This window comes from Lissotriton vulgaris, chromosome 5, assembly GCF_964263255.1.
Source record: "Lissotriton vulgaris chromosome 5, aLisVul1.2, whole genome shotgun sequence".
NCBI lineage: Eukaryota > Metazoa > Chordata > Amphibia > Caudata > Salamandridae > Lissotriton > Lissotriton vulgaris.
The window spans coordinates 1,702,487,048-1,702,508,710 of record NC_141693.1 but is presented as its reverse complement, the minus strand read 5'-3'; the positions used below and the strand labels follow the sequence as shown (position 1 = coordinate 1,702,508,710).

At 44.2% G+C, this 21,663-nt stretch overlaps 1 protein-coding gene across 4 annotated transcripts in view; it reads left to right on the top strand.

Moving 5' to 3' along the window:
* ACBD4 (acyl-CoA binding domain containing 4) overlaps positions 1–21,663 on the top strand; it is a 256,696-nt gene that overhangs the window by 8,147 nt on the left and 226,886 nt on the right. For all 4 annotated transcript variants that reach the window (XM_086923872.1, XM_086923869.1, XM_086923870.1 and 1 more), the window contains 2 exons: positions 740–860; positions 974–1,058. In XM_086923872.1, the coding sequence (XP_086779998.1) occupies positions 740–860; positions 974–1,058 (206 nt within the window). The remainder of the gene's footprint in view (positions 1–739; positions 861–973; positions 1,059–21,663) is intronic.

Here is a 21,663-nt window from a genome sequence, read left to right as displayed (position 1 = left end):
GAGGGTCTCCCTACACTGCTTGATGATTTTCAGTGGGCAGGTATCCAGGGGAGAGCCAGATTTGATCTTATTAAGCAGGGTCTCCAGATCTTGTAAGGCCAGCGGAGGAAAAGAGTCCAAGATGCACAGTGGGGAGATGTCTGTAATGGTCATATTCATCTCAACCTGAGCGATGGACGCACTGATGCAAACTCTTTGTTCCTCGAGAGCCAGGTGGATATCCTGTATTTTGGTGTGGAAAAAGGAGTCAATCCTATCACATAAATCTTGCGAAGGAGTGACAGGATCAGGGACTTGCAAGTTGACTAAGGAGTCGACGGTTTTAAAGAGCTCCTTCGGCGAGGAAAGCGAGGTAGTCAGGGTTACAAAGTAATCTTGTTTGGCCTGCGTAATCTCAGCTTTATATTTCCTAACAAGGAGTTTATGGGCTTCCTTGTTATTAAGGTCCCAGCTAGCATGCCAGAGCCTCTCCTTTCTCCTCACTTCTTGCCTGAGAAGTCTGAGGGAGTCAGAGAACCAGGGGGCAGATGGTCTCTTTCTGGCTCGGCGGCGGGACTGTACTGGGGCCAGTTTATTCAAGGCCTCAGTACAGTCTTATTGCTTTGCAATAAGACTCGTCCACCAGGTTTGAAGTGAGGTTCATGCAAGCTAGGTCGTTGCCGAATTGCTTTTTTGAATGAATTCAGTATTTTGGAAGCTTAAATCTATCTTATGTTTTGTCTCTGTGATTTCTATATAGGTCCATATCGTCCTTCCTATGAGATTATGTTGCGGTTTTACAGCTACTATAAGCAGGCCACCCTAGGGGCCTGCAATATCCCGAGGCCTGGCTTTTGGGACCCGATTGGTCGCTACAAATGGTAAGATATGCTGTCCATGATGTCAGAACTATTGTGCTACACATTCCTAGGGCAGTGATACATTTATTTCTTCCTTATACACCATTATATTGGCATGTTTTGGTTCTTTCCAGGGATGCCTGGAAGGCATTGGGTAGTCTGAGTCAGGACGAGGCCATGGCAGCATACATTCGGGAGATGAAGAGAGTTGCTCAGAAGGTACTGTTTTCGTTTTGCCTCTGATTTGATTTATGTATTTGTAGGGCCCAGGCAAATACCCGGAGGCGTCTTGGCGTTAAGTGACAGGGTTAGGGTATAAAACACACCACAAAATGCAACATTCACTAGTGCTATGACAGTGACTCTAAATCATCAATATGTATAAGCTGCATGAAAGGAGAGACACTTAAGTCAATTAATAAAAAGGATGGACAATGCAGGTCTATTCTCCTTGGAAGGTCATGGGATGAGACTGAAGCGAAAAAAACTAATGGGCAGCACTAGACGATAAGCTTTCAAACAAGGGTTAATGAACGTATGTATTAACCTCTCTGAACATGTGGTGTATATATAGAATCGTTACATTTATGCATATAACCTAAGACACGTAGAACAAACCTGTAATAATGAAAAGGATTGAGAAAAAGGTGGACTCTATGCATTTCTCAGAAAGTTCTATGGAAGGAGGCAGGCGGAATAAAACATGAAGGTTATCATCTGTCTGCCTGTTTTCTAAGTCTGTAACTTGGCACTTGCATAGAGATCCTTTAGGATCAATCAGCTTGCATTATTTAATTTAGAGCACCCTACAATTGGCCACATTGGCAAGCGTTACTCTCAGATTTGCAGGCCTCTTGGCCAGCCCCTTGTATTAGCAATCATTCTGAAAAATGCTTTCCATGTGATTAACTTATAGCTATGTCAGAAGATAATTCGAAGTTTGCCTGTGATTGTGTAGCCCCTTATGATATCAGAAATCATTACCCCAAGTTTGACTATTATTAACCCTTTGCTTAGAAGTAAGCAATACAATGATTGATGGCAGTTGTTGGTTAAACTATTATATGTTAACTATTCATGTAACTTTTATTGTCAAGCGCTATACATGTTGCTTTTTGGATACTTCATAGCATGTCTAGTTCGGGGGTACAATGCGTCTTTTATGGTATCTCCATGATTCGGCTTCTGATTTTGTCAACGTGGGTTCCATTTCTTCGTCTACAAGTGACTTGGTGTTTGGTAGTCAAGATGTTGATACTGACAATCTCGTGAACACTCTTCGTTGAGGGCTTGTTGTGTTTTGGGTCTTTAGATGAACCTGGTGCCCTGTGAAAACAAGAGGGGAGAAGGAGTTTAGAGGAGGCTGAACGGTTTTCTGAAGCACATGGTCTTCATTTCTGTTTTTTAGGTCTCGGCCTAGAGACGCGCGAAGCGCGTTCTCGGCAGAGAACTATTATAATCATGTCAGCCGCCAAAGCCGACAAAAGGAGACAAGAGCTGGGCACGCGCCCAGCAATCCTAATGAGAGAGGGAGCGACAAGTGCTGTCCACGCGCGGATTCAGTCGCGCGCGCGCTCACGGCGTGCCCAGCAATCCTAATGGGAGAGGGAGCGACAAGTGCTGGCCACGCGTGGATTCAGTCGCGCGCACGCTCACGGCGCCAGCGTCCCCGCCGCGCGCCGATTACTGCTCTCTTCCTGGCCGGCATCGAGAAGTTTCGCAACGCAGTGAGGGCACTGAGAGGTAGGTGCTTGTTCAGAATGTTATGTCCTCTAATTGCATGGACTTGCGGGAGTGTTTGCAGTGTAAAGGACCAGAATGGCGGGAGCAAAGAATGATGTCAGATGTGCTTTGAAGGATTCTGCGAATGTGCACAGAACATTCAGTACAGTCTGCTCTCTGAGCGTGCACGTTACTGATCACCTATTCTTTATTTTACACCAGGGTGCGCCATGTGTTTTTTTTTTAATTCAACCCACCAAGATAAACGTGTCTTCTCTCTTCTAGAAAAGAGTGTTAACCGTGACCAGTGTAAAATTTGTCGGTAGCCTTGCCTGCTTTCTAAAGCTTTCATCACCTTCCCGGCACAGACTCTTGTTGTTGCAGTTTTTATATATCATAAACTCGACCCAAAGGTGTCATAGCGCTTTTCATGAGCACCAGTTGCATTACAGACGGACACATTAATTTCTAGGCAAAGGGAGATTAATTGATTTGCCCTGGATCCCAGGCTGTTTGAGACTCCCACCAGACTCGAACCTGGTTTCCCAGCTTCAAACCAGCCGCTCTAGCCGATACAAATCGATGTTTTCATGTGTGTTAGTCAAAGTAAAAAAAATCACGACTACAACTCCCAGAAACGCATGGACACTTTTCCCACTTAGTTGTAAAAATTATTTGTATGACAGGAAGACATCCTTCCAGCAAGCAGGGGGCTCTCTCCTTTCCTGTTCTTGTGTCTCGCATGCTACCGTTCTTGCGCATGCGCTGTCCGTCTGAGTGATGCTTTTTTAGATTTATGATGACCCAATCTTTTAGTATCCACTTAATATTAATGGGTTTATATTTAAAGATTAATGTTTACATAATCTCTTTTGTTTTGGTGCATACATGTATATATTGCAGTGGCGACTGGTCATTTATGTCTGTCCATGCTGTACTCCGAGACTTTTCGTCTGTTCTTCTTCGGTCATTTGTTCTGCTTATACGTTTAACACCGCCTCACGTCCCACAATGTTTATCTCCAGCCCCTCTGTCACGTTCCCTGGTTTATACCCCCCTCTGCCCCTGCCTCCTGTCTCTCCCTATGCCCTGCTCCTCTCCCTCTGCAGCCCAGCCCGGCTCCCCACCTCCTGCAGCGCCTTCCTCCTGCCTCCCCCCTCCCCCCTCTGCTTCTTTAAGACTCTGGGCAGCTCAGAGCTGCCACCTCCCCTCTGGCTCCTGCTGCCCCCGTGCGGCGGACTGGTCGCCAGGAGATGCTCTTAAAGGCTTCTCTGCGCCGCCTCCTCTACCAACCACTCTCCTCAGCCCCTGTGCACTCACTTCCCATGTGTTAGGGGTGGGGGTGCGGGAGGAGGCGACATTCATTGATAAGGCTCCAGACGAACTGGCTAGCCTCAGATAGGAGTACTGCAATCTGGAATTACTTCGGGGCAGGAAGTGAAAACTCCCACCTCACCAACTTAAAAAAACTTTATGGTTCACACGCGACATGTGAGGTGCCTAGAAACCTAGTGCCAACATGAGGTGTGCCCCCAAGTGTGCAGCCCCCACGACCTTCATGAAGTATGCTTGTTCTGATATGCATGTGGCTTAGAAGAAATCTCAGCACAGCATGCATGTTTATAAATTGGATAGCGCCAAGAAGCTATGATTATTCACTATCGTTCTACGCCCTCCACCAACTAATGTCCCTTTTACCGAACGGCTGTTATGGAAACCCACACTCTCCAACCCAACCCATGTACATTTATTTCCTTAAATGGCTTTCCTTCTCTCAGTTTAGCCAAAGTTAATATATGACTATTTTTTAGGGCAAATGTTATTCCAACGATTCATTCTTGGCTTGAGGATATGTTCGAAGTGGCTAGATTTGAAAAATGATTTATAAATTAAACGACAGTTTACATCATTTTAATCATATTTTAGGCCTTTTTTTAGATTTATGATGCCCCAATCTTTTAGTATTCAAGAGAAAGGCTCACCTCCTTGCCAGTGCCTCCCTAGGTTACCTGTGTGCGCATGTATGGGGCAGCCTGCTTGATTTTCCATTTAGTGCGGCAGCATTCAGGTCGGTGCCATATTCCAGAACGCCAGCCCTACCTATGGGTGTCGAAGGAGGGGCAGCAATACATCCTACTTACATGTAACATGCATACATCAACGTAACATAATATACATTGACTTTAATCAAGTGAGTTGTGCTATGAAATCAAGAGCAGTGCTGCATACAGTGTCTATATTCGAACTGTAGAGCGCCTAGAAGCCTTGGGAATACAATTTTTATGCCTGAAATGTATAGCGCTTAGAAAAGCTATCTATACACAAGGCTATGAAGTCTTATAAGTACATTACTAAGTAACTTAGAACTCTTTTGAATACATTGTCTCTGCCCGAGATGTATGACGTTATAACGCCCATCAAAACAGAATGTCTTTAGATGAGGTATATAGTTTATAGAGGCAATAAGAATATTCAATGCTTGTACCTGGGTGGTACAGGGTTTGGAAACCTTATGAATATATTGTATTTGTATCCAAGCTGTAAAACACATACTAACCTTATGAATACCCAAAATGTATAGCGCTTGGAAACCTCGTCCACGTATTTCCAGTGCAAGAAGCGTAGATGAATTAGATGCATTATCAATATATCATCTATACTTGAAATGTATATGGTTTAAAAGACTTAATGAACGTATTATGTTTAGACCTCACGGAAATAGTGCCTAGAAGCCTAATAAATACATAATATTTATACTTGATGTCCCAGTACCAAATGCGTTTAGCGTTTAGAAACGTAATGAATAATATGTTAGATCTACCCCGAGATGTAAAGCACATGGTGCTATATGAATACATTACATAGAAATCATAGCGTCTATTTCTGTTGTGTATATATACTGCCTAGAAAGTTAGGAAAACTCTGTGGCTTAATTTAAGGTATGTAGTGCTCAGAACCCTAAAAATACAGAATGTCTGCACTCGAGTTTTACAACGCTTAGAAGCTAGGTGAATACATTACGCTTAACAGAACTCGGTGTCGCAGTTTTGCAACTCCTAAGAGGTAAATAATATGTTTATTCCTAAGTCCAAATAATAAAGTGTTCAATCAGGTGACACTGGACGAGTGAACAGTTGACACTGCGAGGCTGACGTTTGAATTGTGACTTTGAGATCATAGCAGAAGACAGGGGGGGGGCGATTAACACTCAAAACTATTCTGCCACCTCTGAATAGCATTTAGGAAATAATTCCATCTGTACCCAAGATGCGCAGTCCTTGGAATCTTATAAATACATTATATGTATTCCATGTTCATGCGGCATTTAGAGACGTATGATTGTAATACGTCTGTGCAAGGGTCACATAGCGCTTAGAAGACTTGCAAATCATTATTCTCTAGAACCTAGTTTAAAGGTCCGAGAAACATATGTGTTTAAATCCAAAAAGTAACATATGAAATTTAACAACCTAGGCAATTAATTCTTAACGCTCATAAGGTAAGTGACATGAGAGAAGAATTCTTAGGACATAGGTTCAGTAGCTCAGGTTTTATTGACAAAGTAAATTAAAAACAATAATCAGAAGTTGATTCTCAAATACAATTAATCAACTATCATCAATACTAATTAAATTAGCATTACAAAATATAACAACCAAAAATACAGTTAAAGTTTAAAAAAAGAAGTGAAATATCTTGTGCCACTTTTTAAAATGTTAACTGTATTTTTGGTTGTTATATTAATTGCCTAGGTTGTTAAATTTCATATGTTGCTTTATCACTGACCTAGGAATTACTATAGCTATATTCTCAGGGGGTCCTTGATACCTATGAACAATAAATCCAAAAAGTATACAACACTTGAAAACATGTTCATCACGTTTTTATGCATACCGAAGAAGTGTAGCACTTAGAAGCCTTGCGAATAATTATTCTCTGGAACCTAGTTTAAAGGTCCTAGAAACATGTGTTTAAATCCATAAAGTATACAACACTTGAAATCATGCTCATTACATATTTTGTTCATACCGAAGAAGTGTAGCGCTTATGAGTCTTGTGAACGCCGTACTCCAAGACGTTGAGCGCTATGATCACGTATGAATACCGAATATACACACCCTTGGAGTATAGGATGTTGGCTATCTGACTGGTGAATACATTATTACGATACAGACGTGACTGCAGAGTGAGAGTGACTGCAGAGTGAGAGTGACTGCAGAGTGAGAGTGACTGCAGAGTGACTGCAGAGTGAGAGTGACTGCAGAGTGAGAATGACTACAGAGTGACTGCAGAGTGGGAGTGACTGCAGAGTGGGAGTGACTGCAGAGTGAGAGTGACTGCAGAGTGACTGCAGAGTGTGAGTGACTGCATAGTGAGAGTGACTGCATAGTGAGAGTGACTGCAGAGTGACTGCAGAGAGAGTGTGACTGCAGAATGACTGCAGAGTGACTGCAGAGAGAGTGTGACTCCAGAGTGACTGCAGAGAGTGTGACTCCAGAGTGACTGCAGAGTGACTGCAGAGAGAGTGTGATTCCAGAGTGACTGCAGAGTGAGAGTGACTGCAGAGTGACTGCAGAGTGAGAGTGACTGCAGAGTGAGAGTGACTGCAGAGTGAGAGTAAATGCATGAGTAACTGCAGAGTGAGAGTGACTGCGTGAGTGACTGCAGAGTGAGAGTGACTGCATGAGTGACTGCATGAGTGAGAGTGACTGCAGAGTGAGAGTGACTGCAGAGTGAGACTGACTGCATGAGTGACTGCATGAGTGAGAGTGACTGCATGAGTGAGAGTGACTGCAGAGTGAGAGTGACTGCAGAGTGAGAGTGACTGCAGAGTGAGAGTGACTGCATGAGTGAGAGTGACTGCAGAGTGAGAGTGACTACACGAGTGATAGCAGAGTGAGAGTGACTGCAGGGAGAGTGACTGCAGGGAGAGTGACTGCAGGGAGAGTGACTGCAGAGAGAGTGGCTGCAGAGAGAGTGACTGAAGAGAGAGAGTGACTGAAGAGAGAGAGTGACTGCAGAGAGAGAGTGACTGCAGAGAGAGAGTGACTGCAGAGAGAGAGTGACTGCAGAGAGAGTGACTGCAGAGAGAGAGTGACTGCAGAGAGAGAGTGACTGCAGAGAGAGAGTGACTGTAGAGAGAGAGTGACTGCAGAGAGAGAGAGTGACTGCAGAGAGAGAGTGACTGCAGAGAGAGAGTGACTGCAGAGAGAGAGTGACTGCAGAGAGAGAGTGACTGCAGAGAGAGAGTGACTGCAGAGAGAGAGAATGACTGCAGAGAGAGGGTGACTGCAGAGAGAGAGAGTGACAGCATGAGTGACAGCAGAGTGAGAGTGACTGCAGAGTGAGAGTGACTGCAGAGTGAGAGTGACTGCAGAGTGAGAGTGACTGCATGAGTGAGAGTGACTGCAGAGTGAGAGTGACTACACGAGTGATAGCAGAGTGAGAGTGACTGCAGGGAGAGTGACTGCAGGGAGAGTGACTGCAGGGAGAGTGACTGCAGAGAGAGTGGCTGCAGAGAGAGTGACTGAAGAGAGAGAGTGACTGAAGAGAGAGAGTGACTGCAGAGAGAGAGTGACTGCAGAGAGAGAGTGACTGCAGAGAGAGAGTGACTGCAGAGAGAGTGACTGCAGAGAGAGAGTGACTGCAGAGAGAGAGTGACTGCAGAGAGAGAGTGACTGTAGAGAGAGAGTGACTGCAGAGAGAGAGAGTGACTGCAGAGAGAGAGTGACTGCAGAGAGAGAGTGACTGCAGAGAGAGAGTGACTGCAGAGAGAGAGTGACTGCAGAGAGAGAGTGACTGCAGAGAGAGAGTGACTGCAGAGAGAGAGAATGACTGCAGAGAGAGGGTGACTGCAGAGAGAGAGAGTGACTGCATGAGTGACAGCAGAGTGAGAGTGACAGCATGAGTGACAGCAGAGTGAGAGTGCACACTTTCACCAGGCACACACACCACCAGCCGTCTGTGCACGCTTTTACTAGGCACACACACCACCAGCCGCCTGTGCACGCTTTTACCAGGCACACACACCACCAGCCGCCTGTGCACGCTTTTACCAGGCACACACACCACCAGCCGCCTGTGCACGCTTTTACCAGGCACACACACCACCAGCCGTCTGTGCACGCTTTTACCAGGCACACACACCACCAGCCATCAGTGCACAATTTCTACAGGCACACACACCACCAGCCATCAGTGCACAATTTCTACAGGCACACACACCACCAGCCATCAGTGCACAATTTCTACAGGCACACACACCACCAGCCATCAGTGCACACATCAATTGTTAACACATCCACAATTAACTATTGTAGCAATCGCAGTCTGGTGCACTTTACTTTTAAACATATTCATCTAAAGCGCAGCATGCCACCATTGCTACAATTCCAATCCAACCCACATAATTCCACTACACACCACATGCATACACTCCATAACACATGGCTAAAGCCATTGCCATTTACAATGCCATTAGCTCTAACTCCAATAAATCGAGACCTATTGCATTTTCAATGCTTGTTAATCATAAGCTGTTCGCATTTGTTTAGATTTTTTTCATTGTCCTTCCATTGAGTCTCTTCAGTTTTACTGTTTAGAGACGAATCAAGGTGGATTGTTTGTTGCTTTGTGCTCTAGATGAGATATAGTCAGAAGCCTGTGTCTGGAAATTCTTGTGTGAAGTCCCCCAGAATGCCTTGGCAAGTAGTACATATTACCCTAAAGTAAATTCTCATCTCCTTCAGCAACTAGTGATCGTAGTGATTTTTAGTACTAGTTCAAAGAAGTGTAGTCATAGTTTTGCTGTCTTGTGTATCCTCTGAAGTTTTGTCATCCTTTCCTTAAAATTATAAATGTTTTAAAGACCTGAACCTCTAAACTAGGCGTGTCTGCTTTTCCCAGTCCCTACCTAGCTCTCAAAACATCTGCAATAAGCTGTCATCATTTTTTATTTTTAAAATGTATTCTATTCATACATTAATTGCTGCAGCTCTGTAGACATCAGAATATGTTCAGGAATGCAGTTCTATGCTTGAGACAGCCACATTTTTGTTCTCATTCACCCTTCCTGAAAATCAATACTGGAAGTCTCTATGAGAACTAAAACCTGGCTTACCACTGGACCCCCGCCCAATCTGATCTGCCACCAACTCCTCTCCTCAATTATAAATAACCATCTGCAATTTTATAAAAATCTCATTAGTAGGCTTTGTGCTAGACACCTGGTAAAGGGGAGCGTTTCCCCCCCTAAGGAACAATACTGGATCTCAAAGAAACAGTACCTGTGGAAAGGGTAATGAGAAAGTTGTGACCCGGCAGTTTTAAGAATATCTGGAGGAAAATAATAACCTTGATAAGTATCAGTTTATTTTTTTCCAAAATCACAGTACAGAATTGGCCTCACTAATGGCATTGGAGAATTGGAGTGTCAGACAATGGCAGTGATCCTTTTTAGGTTTCGCCTGGCATGCAGCGCGAAAGCGCTGTCGCCAGCGAGACCTATTGTTGTTGTTTTGCCTCCCAAGAGGTACAGACCGGTGCACGAGCCGATTAGGGTCTGTGGACGCGCTTACGTATAAATGACGCGCGCACACACACACAGCGTTACTAAGGCCGGGCGAAGGCACGCACACACGCGCATACACACACAAACAGACACACACAAGTGCGCGCACACACACACACTGACACACATACACACACACCGCCCCCCCACGCCTCCTCCCCCCCACAACTAAGCCCCACTTACCGCATAAGCGGCCTTAGCCACCACTCCCGACTTCTGCTGCCACCGCGGGACTCTCCCTCAGGCATGGGAGCCCCGCGTCACCACTGCTACTCTGGGCCATCCACTCTGTGGGCGCAGGCTTCTCGCAGAAGACGGAAGTCCCGCCCCACGACAGGCGTGACGCTCCCGAACTTCCGGTTTCAGGATGTGCACGCTCACGGCTTGTTGTAAAAAGGTGTTGTTTTTTTTAGCAGTCTGTGTTTGAAGATGTCATGTTTTTATGTGGAACTAACTTTACTAGAGCCATGCCAGTGTGCTCTGGAAATCAACAACACTTGACTAGTGTACTTACAGAAATGAATCTGTAAGTAGGCGGAATGGTGTTCAACGTTTGGAATGTTTGTGATGTTGTCCGAATATAATTGGTAAGTATTGAGTATTTTACGTTGTCGATATTTGCTAGAAGCTGCTACTCTCTTCTACCTGTGGAGCCGCAGGGGGTGGTCGTCCAGAGTAAGTTTGCAGACGAGTGTTCGAGTCTAGGGCGCGAGCTGCCCAGCACGTGCGCCGAAGGCAAGTGGCAAAGCTGCAATTATCCGACCTCTTAAAGCTTAGAGAGGGTCTGGAGTTGATCAGCTGAAGGGGCTTAAAGGTGTGCGGCCTGCCACTGTTTCTTTACTGTTTAAATTTTCTTGAACGAGCGTCAAGCACGCAGCCTCCGCTCGGAGCGGTAATCTTGAAGCAGCTGCAGTGCTGGCCCGCGAGCTCCTCCGCCGGTAACCAGAGGCCTGATTTACCCCAGCAGTCCACTCTACTGCTTATTTCTCAGTAAGTGGCTAATGCAGTTTTAGCCTAAATTGTGTTGAATTTCTAATCCCGTTTTTCCTGCTTCGTGGATGGAGGGCTCTGTGTGTTAAACACCCGCCGCTGACACATGCTGTAGCCTGGAATTCATGAGTTCAAAATCCAGGTAGGCAGACCCTATCTTCCATCCTTCTGAGGTGGGTAAATTGAGTCCATTCCTTCGCCGGCAACCCCGTAGTGCACTCCTTTGTTAGTCAAAGTTCGGACCGTATTAGTAGGTTCTGTTACTGGTTTTAAGCAAAAAATCATGGTTCTGTAATTGCACAATATGCATGAATGTAATGAACAATTTTCTTCAGTGGGATAAACAAACACTCGTTTGCTTTGGAATTAGGTGCGAATTGTGTTAGAAAGATTCATGGACTATTGTCACACCAGCTCATGCTGTTACGGTGAACCTTACCTTATAACTAGGATTTAAGACTAAACTTCTTGTTAGGGACAGGTTTTAAACTTTGCGTCATAGTTCTATGCAATCACGGTTCTCCCATGGTTGTGGCACAGTGGCCACATTGATAAATGAATAATATTGTACATTCAGGATAACTTGTGTAGGCGTATATCAGTGTCTTCTACTCAGTGGAAATGCTCTTTTTCGTGGCAGATTGGCATCAGAAGACGGGGAGACTAGCGGGCAGGTGAGGGTATGGAATGCTTTTGAAGAATTTGAGGGTAACCCCGATAGGTTATCCTTTTGGTTTTTTCATTGGGTTAGTCCATAGGATTATTTTGGTCTCAGGAGTTGAAACTCTTTTAAAGAGTTTGTAAAAATTAAGTTGCTTAATGTCCTGTGTTCCATAGATGTACTGTTTTAAAGTTTTCGTCCTGACACCGAGTTTTCTCTGACTCTTGTTAGGTCTCCATTTTGGGAGTTTACATTTAATTTAGTTATTTGATGGAATTTGAAGAGGCCTGATAGTTTTGTGTGTTTTTTTGCACTGAAGGCTTCCAATATAAGACAACAAAATCTGGCTGTATTTGGTGTACACTGATTAACCAGGAGAGGTGTGACCTGAAAGTGGAAATGTGGTAGGTATTAGGTCTCGCCTAAGCTATCCCGTTATTAGATCTCGCCTAAGCTATCCCGTTAGGGATGCTTGGCGAGATTAAAGTAAGGGCTTTCAAAAGTGCACCCAAAGGCGGATTGCCTACAGTGCATGTGATCCCGGCGTGTGCACACAGCACACCATTTGGTGAGCCTTGGCATCAGACTTCAAAGGAATGCGCTCCCCTACCACAGCAATGCCGATAGCTTGTTTTATGGGGACTTGAAGGGAAGCTTGGTTGACTTAGGGGCCAACATCTAATTTATTGGCTACACAGCGTGCTCGCAGTGACTTGTTTTATTTTATTTACATGAAATCACAGCTGCTATGCATCTCGCAACTTAATGGATTTTTTATAGCTGGTATTTACCTCTGTGTTATTTTATTTTGTATATTGCCATGCAAACTCCTGCACGTATGTAATGTTTCCCAATATTCATTTTCCCATAGTTTATGTTCCCAGGAGACTCACCCTCACACACTCTGCACCCTCACACACTCTGCACCCTCACACACTCTGCACCTTCACACACTCTGTACCCTTGCACACTCTGCACACACTGCACCCTCACACACACTGCACCCTCACACACTGCACCCTCACACACACACCGCACCCTCACACACACACACCGCACCCTCACACACACCGCATCCTCACACACACCGCATCCTCACACACACCGCATCCTCACACACACCGCATCCTCACACACACCGCACCCTCACACAGACTGCACCCTCACACAGACTGCACCCTCACACGCTCTGCACCCTCACATGCTCTGCACAGTCACACACTCTGCATCCTCACACTCTGCACCCTCACACTCTGCACCCTCACACACTCTCACACTCTCACACTCTCCAAATACCACTCAGTGCCACATTATTACACTCCACATAATTACACTCTACTGAATGCACCACGAACGCCACACAATACCACTCAGTGCCACATAATTATATGCTACATAATTACACTCTGCTCAACACAACATACACTCCAAATACCACTCAGTGCCACATAATTACACATCACATAATTACACGTCACATAATTACACGTCACATAATTACTCTGCACTCAAAGCCACATACACTCCAAATACCACTCAGTGCCACATAATTACACGCCACATAATTACACTGCACTCAATGCAACATACACTCCAAATACCACTCAGTGCCACATAATTACATACTACATAATTACACTGCACTCAATGCAACATACACTCCAAATACCACTCAGTGCCACATAATTACATGCCACATAATTACACTGCACTCAATGGAACATACTCCAAATACCACTTAGTGCTACATAATTACACGCCACAGTATTACACTGTACTCAATGCAACATACACTCCAGATCCCACTCAGTGTCACATATTTACACAGCACTCAATGCAACATTCACTCCAAATACCACTCAGTGCCACATAGTTATATGCAACATAATTACACTGCACTTAATGCAACATACACTCCAAATACCACTCAGTGCCACATAATTACACACCACATAATTACACTCTACTGAATGCAACACACACTCCACACAATACCACTCAGTGCCACATAATTATATGCTACATAATTACACTGCACTCAATGCAACATACACTCCAAATACCTCTCAGTGCCACATAATTACACTCCACATATTTACACTGCACTCAATGCAACATACATTCCAAATACCACTTAGTGCCACATAATTACACGCCACATAATTACACAGCACTCAATGCAACTTACACTCCAAATACCACTCAGTGCCACATAATTACACTGCACTCAATGCAACATACACTCCAAATACCACTCAGTACCACATACTTACATGCCACATAATTACACTGCACTCAATGCAACACACACTCCAAATCCCACTCAGTGCCACATAATTACACGCCACATAATTACACAGCACTCAATGCAACATACACCCCAAACAATACAACTCAGTGCCACATAATTACACGCCACACAATTACACTCTACTGGATACAACATACACTACTCATAATACCACTCAGTGCCACATAATCACACGCAACATAACATAATTACACTCTACTCAATGCAACATAAATAGACTCCACATAATACCACACAGTGCCACATAATTATATGCTACATAATTACATTGCACTCAATGCAACATACACTCCGAATAATACCACTCAGTGCCACATAATTACACGCCTCACAATTGCACTCTACTGAAAACAACATAACCTCCCCATAATACCACTAAGTGCCACATAATTATATGCAACATAATTACACTGCACTAATGCAACAAACACTACAAATACCACTCTGTGCCAGATAATTACACACCACATAATTAGACTCTACTGAATGCAAAACACACTCCACACAATACCACTCAGTGCAACATAATTATATGCTACATAATTACACTGCACTCAATGCAACATACACTCCAAACTATACCACTCAGTGACATATAATTATATGCTACATAATTACACTGCACTCAATGCAACATACACTCCAAATACCACTCCGTGCCACATATTTACATGCCTCAAAATTACATTCTACTGAATACAACATACACTCCCCATATTACCACTCAGTGCCACATAATTACACGCCACATAATTACACTCTTCTCAATGCAACGTAAATACACTCCACATAATACCACTCAGTGCCATATAATTACACACCTCATACTTACACTCTTCTCAATGCAACGTAAATACACTCCCCATATTACCACTCAGTGCCACATAATTACACGCCACATAATTACACTCTTCTCAATGCAACGTAAATACACTTCACATAATACCACTCAGTGCCATATAATTACACACCTCATACTTACACTCTACTCAATGTAACATAAATACACTTGATCTATCTGTCTATCTATCGTCCTCACTCTATCTGGCGCCCTCCCTCACTCTTATCTATCGCCCTCCCTCTATCTGTCTATCGCCCTCACTCTATCTATATATCCCATCACTCAGCACCACCACAGCATCACTCAGGGGCACCACAACTTCACTATGCGCTACCACAGCATCAATCTGTGCAACCATTCAACAACAACTGGTTCAAATATGTTCTCTCAATGTTTCAAGCTTTATTACAAATGTCACAAAATGATGAACTTAATCTTCACAAAACTTATTTAGAAAAGCTATTGCCATTATAGATTACAATATCTTTTATTTAAGTATTATTAAAATAATTAAAAGCCATTTTTATTTGTAATACCAATACATCTAAGTCACGTAAATACAACACATATTGCATTACAAATGCTATAGGTGTCACATTTGCGAAAGTTAAAACTATTGGCATTGTAAATGACAAAGCTATTAATTTCGCTATTTTCAAAACCAACACATAAATAAAAAATGTGTCATTTACTATACCAATAGCTCAAACTTTCCTAATGCGAGACCTATTGCATTGCAAATGCTTTTGTTCTCTCTGAAGCTTTTGGTACTGTTGATCATAAGAACTTCAATAAATCTAAAGCAATAGGTATAGGTGAAACAATATTGGAATGGTTTGTCTTTTTTCTCTACGCTTTCTCTTAGAGGGCCAAGCTCTCTCTCTACCTTCCCATTTGAAGACTGCATGATAACAGCCAGAGTGCTGCAGGGGTCCACCTTATTGCCACTTTTTATCAATTAATATATTTAGTCTTTAGGTTGCAAAGTCCACTTATATGCAGACACATCATATTACACTTAGATCAACTCTTGGAATCGGTGTCAATCTCCCATCAGAACGTTTGAAGGTGTTTCAGTGCTGGATGGCTTACCATTTCTAAAAATTCAATTCGAATAATAACAGAGTTAATAGTCTTTGGAAAAACTCTGATCATTCGAAAACAGGTTGCCAATGATCATGGAATCCCCTGCCTTTCCAGCACCGAAAGTAACATTTCGACAAATTGTAATTGATACGGTTGTCTCTGTCTCCCCAAAGCCTGTCTCTACTGCATGATGGAGTTAAACATTCCTGGTAATTAAGCACACTAAAAAAGTTGCAATCTGATATACACTCTCTAAAAAGAAAAAATAATGAAATAGGATCTATCATCTAGGAACACCTCAACAGTCGCTATCTGCAAAATCTTTATTGAAACCAACTTTGAAGGCAAAAGGAATTATAACAACCAACTGTGGCTAACCTTTAATAAGCTCCGTTGTCAAACACATCAAAGTACGTTTTTGGAGTTCATAAAAGGCCTGGACACTCCAAAAGTCCAACAAAAAGAGATTGGGGATATCCATACTTCTTGGATCATTCATATCAATGATTTATGCTACAAGAAGGAATCCAACACAGTAATCCTCTCTCTTACACACACCAAGTGGTCAAACTCGACTAGACTTGTAAGCAAATCATAATCAGAAACTATCAGCACTAAATCTTGATTCAAGCAAGGACTAAGAACTTGTAATCCTTATGAATCTAAGGCCTGCTTTGCAGGGTGTTTTTGTGCTGGTGTTGCCTTCTCCGAGGTTCTGTATATTAAAGTCGTCCAGCATAATGTCTGATGGTATGTACTCGCTAATTAGATCTTCCAAGAGGGCGATCATATTTTCTGTTTTCTCCAACCTCTTTCTATTTTGGAAGTTGAAGTATACATTTATCATTAAAATTGACAATTTGTAGGAAGCTGGCTCTGTACTATACCAAAGTGAGGTACAGTGTGCACAGAGTCAAGTGGAACCTCAAAGGTAGGCAGAGGTAAAGTTAGATAGAACCCTACTCTCTATTTGTGGTAGTGTGGTACAGTAAGGCAGTATCAGGACTATATTAAGCATTTGTTGTACACACTCAGTCAGCACATGAATTCACACACACACAGACTGAACATCAGACCAATTGTTTTTGTATAAAGATATTCTTTTAGTAATTTTATTTCTAGAACCAAGCAAGCCTGGCTCAGGTAAGCAATAACTACTTTACAGTATAAATGCTGATTGTAAAGCAGTTCAATTGTAATTGTAAATGTACTATGGTTTGACTTACAGTATTTCAGAGAAACACAATCACTTGTATATACAGTACATAGACTTGAATGGGATTTTAAGTAAAATAGCAGGTAAGTTACTTTTGGATTACTTTTCTTACTCATTGCCGTATGCCTGAATGCCAGTATTAATCAATGGGGATACCCAGTATCGTGCAGAACCTGGGGACAATCACATGAAGCAAACAGTGGTTCTGCCACAACTCACTTTACAAAGTCAAGTAACTTCAAAGTCATTTTTCCCTTTACTCCATTGGGATATCAATAAATGTTTCTAGAGAAAATTATCTAAACACCTGATATAAGTAACATAACACAAATTAATTGTGGCATACAGTGATTTATTTTAGTCAAAATAAATGGTCATTCATAGAAAAGCAAGTGCTACACACAATAATATCTAGTGAGAAGTGAGACAAAGTGAAATAACGTGTATAACGTACTTAAATCAAAACAAATGTATTAGATAAAAAAATAAATGACAAAAAACATTCAAGCACGGAGTAAAAAGCCAATATATATTCTCACAGGTACCTAGAATTTTCTTTAAACACTTTGTAATGGTCACTGTGGAATGTACTACTTCTAATTATGTGTTGATGTTTTGATCCTGGTAAATCTGTGCTATAGTTGAGAATCAAATGCGGGACTTCTTCAGGACAAGACAAAATGAATGGTGTGTAGCCTCTTCAATATGGTTCGCAAGGAATCCAAAACTATGGTTCTATTAAGGAGCTCTAGCGTCGCTCTTTGTGTGAGTCAATCAATCCTGGAAGGGCTCGCCCTATAGATTACTTTTGCATAGTGCCTTCAGGAGAGCCCTTCCAGGATTGATTGACTCACACAAAAAGCAACGCTATAGCTCCTTAAAAGAACCAAAGTTTTGGATTCCTTGCGAACCATATCATTCAATAATTTAAGTGCGTCCTTTTTGAAAATACATTTTATAACCAACTTTATTGAAGTTTTACAACAAGTACATCCATTGTCACAAGCAATTCGAGCGGTGCAATGGGAGATATACAAATTCAACATAATCACAGTGAAGAAGAACACAGAATTACACAATTTCCCACTTACCTTGTCGTGCTTATGGGGATATCCTCATGCAGCATAAATGTTTTTTCCTGTTGCAACCACTAGTCCACTCACTCAGGTTTGAGGGCATTTGTAGGCTGATTCCACAATTGGGCCACATCTCGTTTGGACACCAGATATGCCACCCAACAAGAATCCGTTCAGCGCAAGGGCCCCTCAATTCCTCCACCATCCCAAACAGAGCAGTATGGGGGTTCAACCCAAGGGTACATTCCAAGACCACAGAAAAGTCTCAGCCCACCCCAGCTCAAATGGAATGCAGTGTGGTATAATTCCAGGCCATGTAAAAGAAGTCAGCTGCGGGAAGCACGCACTTTGCACAGGCAGCCGGGGTTGAGGGCGACATCCGCTGGATGTGAAGTGGGTGATGTAAGTGGTGGGGAGGTAGTTCACTTGGACCATGCGAAAACGTGAGGAAATCATTAGCTGCCGAGGTGCAAGGCAGGCCTCCCTCCAGTCAGTTTCATCCAGCTCTCCAAACCAAGTGACCCACTTCTCGCGAAGGAAATCGAAGCCCTTGGAGGCACTAATGATCAGATAATGTGGGATCGCAGTGCATGTCGCAGCTAAAGGAATCGGTAGAACTGTGTTGGTGAGTGTGTATTGGTCTTTTAAGTCTTGGAAGGACATCAAATTATCTCCCCTGTAGACATCTCCCAGGTATGAGATGCCTATGCGGTCCCAATGATTGAAGCCCTTAAGGGTGGAAAGCTGTTGGAGCCACGTACCCCGTCATAGGGGAGTCATACCCTTCAGGCAGTGGTCCCAATGAACAAAATGCAGGGCTGCCCTCCAGCACAAGACTAGCTCTTGGGGCAACTAAACGCTATAGAGGAGGCAAAGGAGTCCCTCGAAGCCCACCAAGTAGAGTTCCAGATGATAGGCCTGGTCCTTAGGCCCGTGGATCATCAAGGAACCAGAGTATGTCGTCTGTGTAGAGCTCTGAGATCCTCCACTCCACCTCATCTCTATCCCCACACCCGTGCATTGCAGCTAGTAAGGCCTGCCAGGGGTTCAATAGCTAATGCATATAATACCAGGGAGAGGGGGCCGGCGTGAAGTGTACCCCACTGGACTCGGAAGGGGTGCGACAAGATACCATTCACCTGGACCCATCCCACCGGGTCTTTATAGACAAGAGGAACCATCCAGCAAAAAGCTTTCCCCAGGCCCATCCGCCCGCCTCAAACTGTGTCCATGAAGTCCAAAGAGACCATATCAAAGGCCTTGGAAAATCTACCAGGAGCAATGCAAGGGTGCCCTCTAGATCCTGCATCTGAAAGAGAGCTGCCCGCACCCTACGAATGCAGTAACGTGTGCTCCTGCCTGGCATAAACCAACATTAGTCAGGGCCCGCGGTCTTCTCCGATTGGAGGTCAGATATAGCCGAGTCTATTTCCTCGATGGTCAGTGGTTGCTCTGAGTCCCTACTTAGAGAAGTGGGGATGGAGGACAGCGATTGTCCCAGAGAATAGGGTTCTCCACCTCCGACGGAGAGATGAAGCAACGGGTGTAAAGATTTTGATAGAAGGAGGCAAAGGTCTCGGTGGGTCCATTAGGCGGTGGCCGGTTTGATCCGATATGGCGGGCACCACCTTAATGGAAATAGTGCGGGTTGCCAGCCAGTAGAGCAGTTTGCCAAATGTATCGCTGGAGTCATAAACCTGTTGGGTAGAAGCTCTCCTGCATTGTTCGGCCTCCTCCAAGGAGTCCTGTCGCAATTCAGCGCATGCCAGTACCAGGAGGCGACATGTATCTTCCATATCAGAGGCCACAATCATGTCAGTGAGCAGTGCCGGGGCCAGTCTGCCCACAGCAGGCTAACAGGGGGTAGCAAGTGGCCAAGAGGCCTCAACAGTCCTGGCCCATAGCCTCCAAGCAGGCAGAGGAGAAGGGAGGCCCCCCGGCCCACACCACGCAGCATCCACGGGGTCGAGTGCAGCAGTCACCCTCCGGCCTCAGGAGCCCATCATGCAGGCTGCCCCCCCTCTGCAGGCCCCACCAACTCGTTGGAGCAACCTAAGGCCCCTGGTACCCCACCCCCAAGGGGGGAAGCAGGGCAAGGAATGCAGGGACCCACAGGAGGCCTCCCCGATGTGTATTGCGTCCTACCTGCACAGTGGCAGGGGCACACAGTTACGTCCACCGCGTCCAACTCAGCAGGAAAGTTCAGTCTCAATCGTAGATAGGGACGGCCCTTTAGGGCCGGTGGGAGAGTCGTGCGTCCGCTCGACTCCAGCATCACCTCACTAAGCTGGGGTCTATACCCACGTGTCTGGCCTTGGCCCTGATGTGTAGCGCATACCTCGCTCGTGTCGGCGTACAGCTGTATTATGGCTTTGGGGAGCCGCAACGGCATAGCTGCCTCCTTGTCTGTGGATAGGGGGCACCCCATACAGCTCCAGTACGCGTAGAGAGGGTGTCCAGAGCCTCCCCCCACCTGAGACAGTCTGTGTAGGTGGGTAGGGTGCTGCTGTCAGGCAGGATATTGGAGGATGTAAATCAGGCGTTGGGAGCTTCCTCAGAGCCTGATCACCATCTTGGCCACCTTGGCCACGAAAAGAGGGGCTTTGCTTTTAGGTAAGGTCTTTACTCTAAAAGAGGATGTAAGGGGTTAAATGTAAATAAGGTATGTTGTGGGTCTGCAACAAGGGTCAAGGGGAAAGGAAGAAACAAGAATAACCCCCTTAAAAGGAGGAGAAAAAAACAACCTACCTCACTTGCAATGCATCTAACGTAGCTCTTAAACAGTATATCAGCCAGTCCAACAATCTCCTCTCCTCCTAATTACAGTTACCTCTTGTACATCTCATTGAATATATACCATTTAGTACCGTAGCCCATGGTTCTTGGCCTAGGCTTTACTTCCTGCCCCAACCTTAGATGAGCACCCCCTTGAGTTATCCTGACCGTAATCTTCCACTTACCTCACATGGAATCATTCTTATCTCTGTATTGTGCTTCCCGCTTTCTCGCCACTTACGCAATCTTTGTTTTAGTCCCTGCACTTCCGCTTCTTCCACTATTATTCCACAAAGAGAAATTTATAGATCAAGGCTAGCTTCCTTCCTATCACCAGTTTCTCCTTCTCCACTCCCACATTCTTACGCTTATTGTTTTCCTTCTTAACCTTCCAGCTTCACAGCTACCATTTGAGTAACACATTTTACCAATTCAGTGAAGATTAAGACTTTGCTTCAGCAGTCTCATGTTCCCACCACTAATTCAACTTCTTTGACTCCTGGATCATGTAAAGATTCCCAGCTCAAACTAGACATCATCTGAATCATTTGAGCTCCTTTTCTACCTCCAGCACAC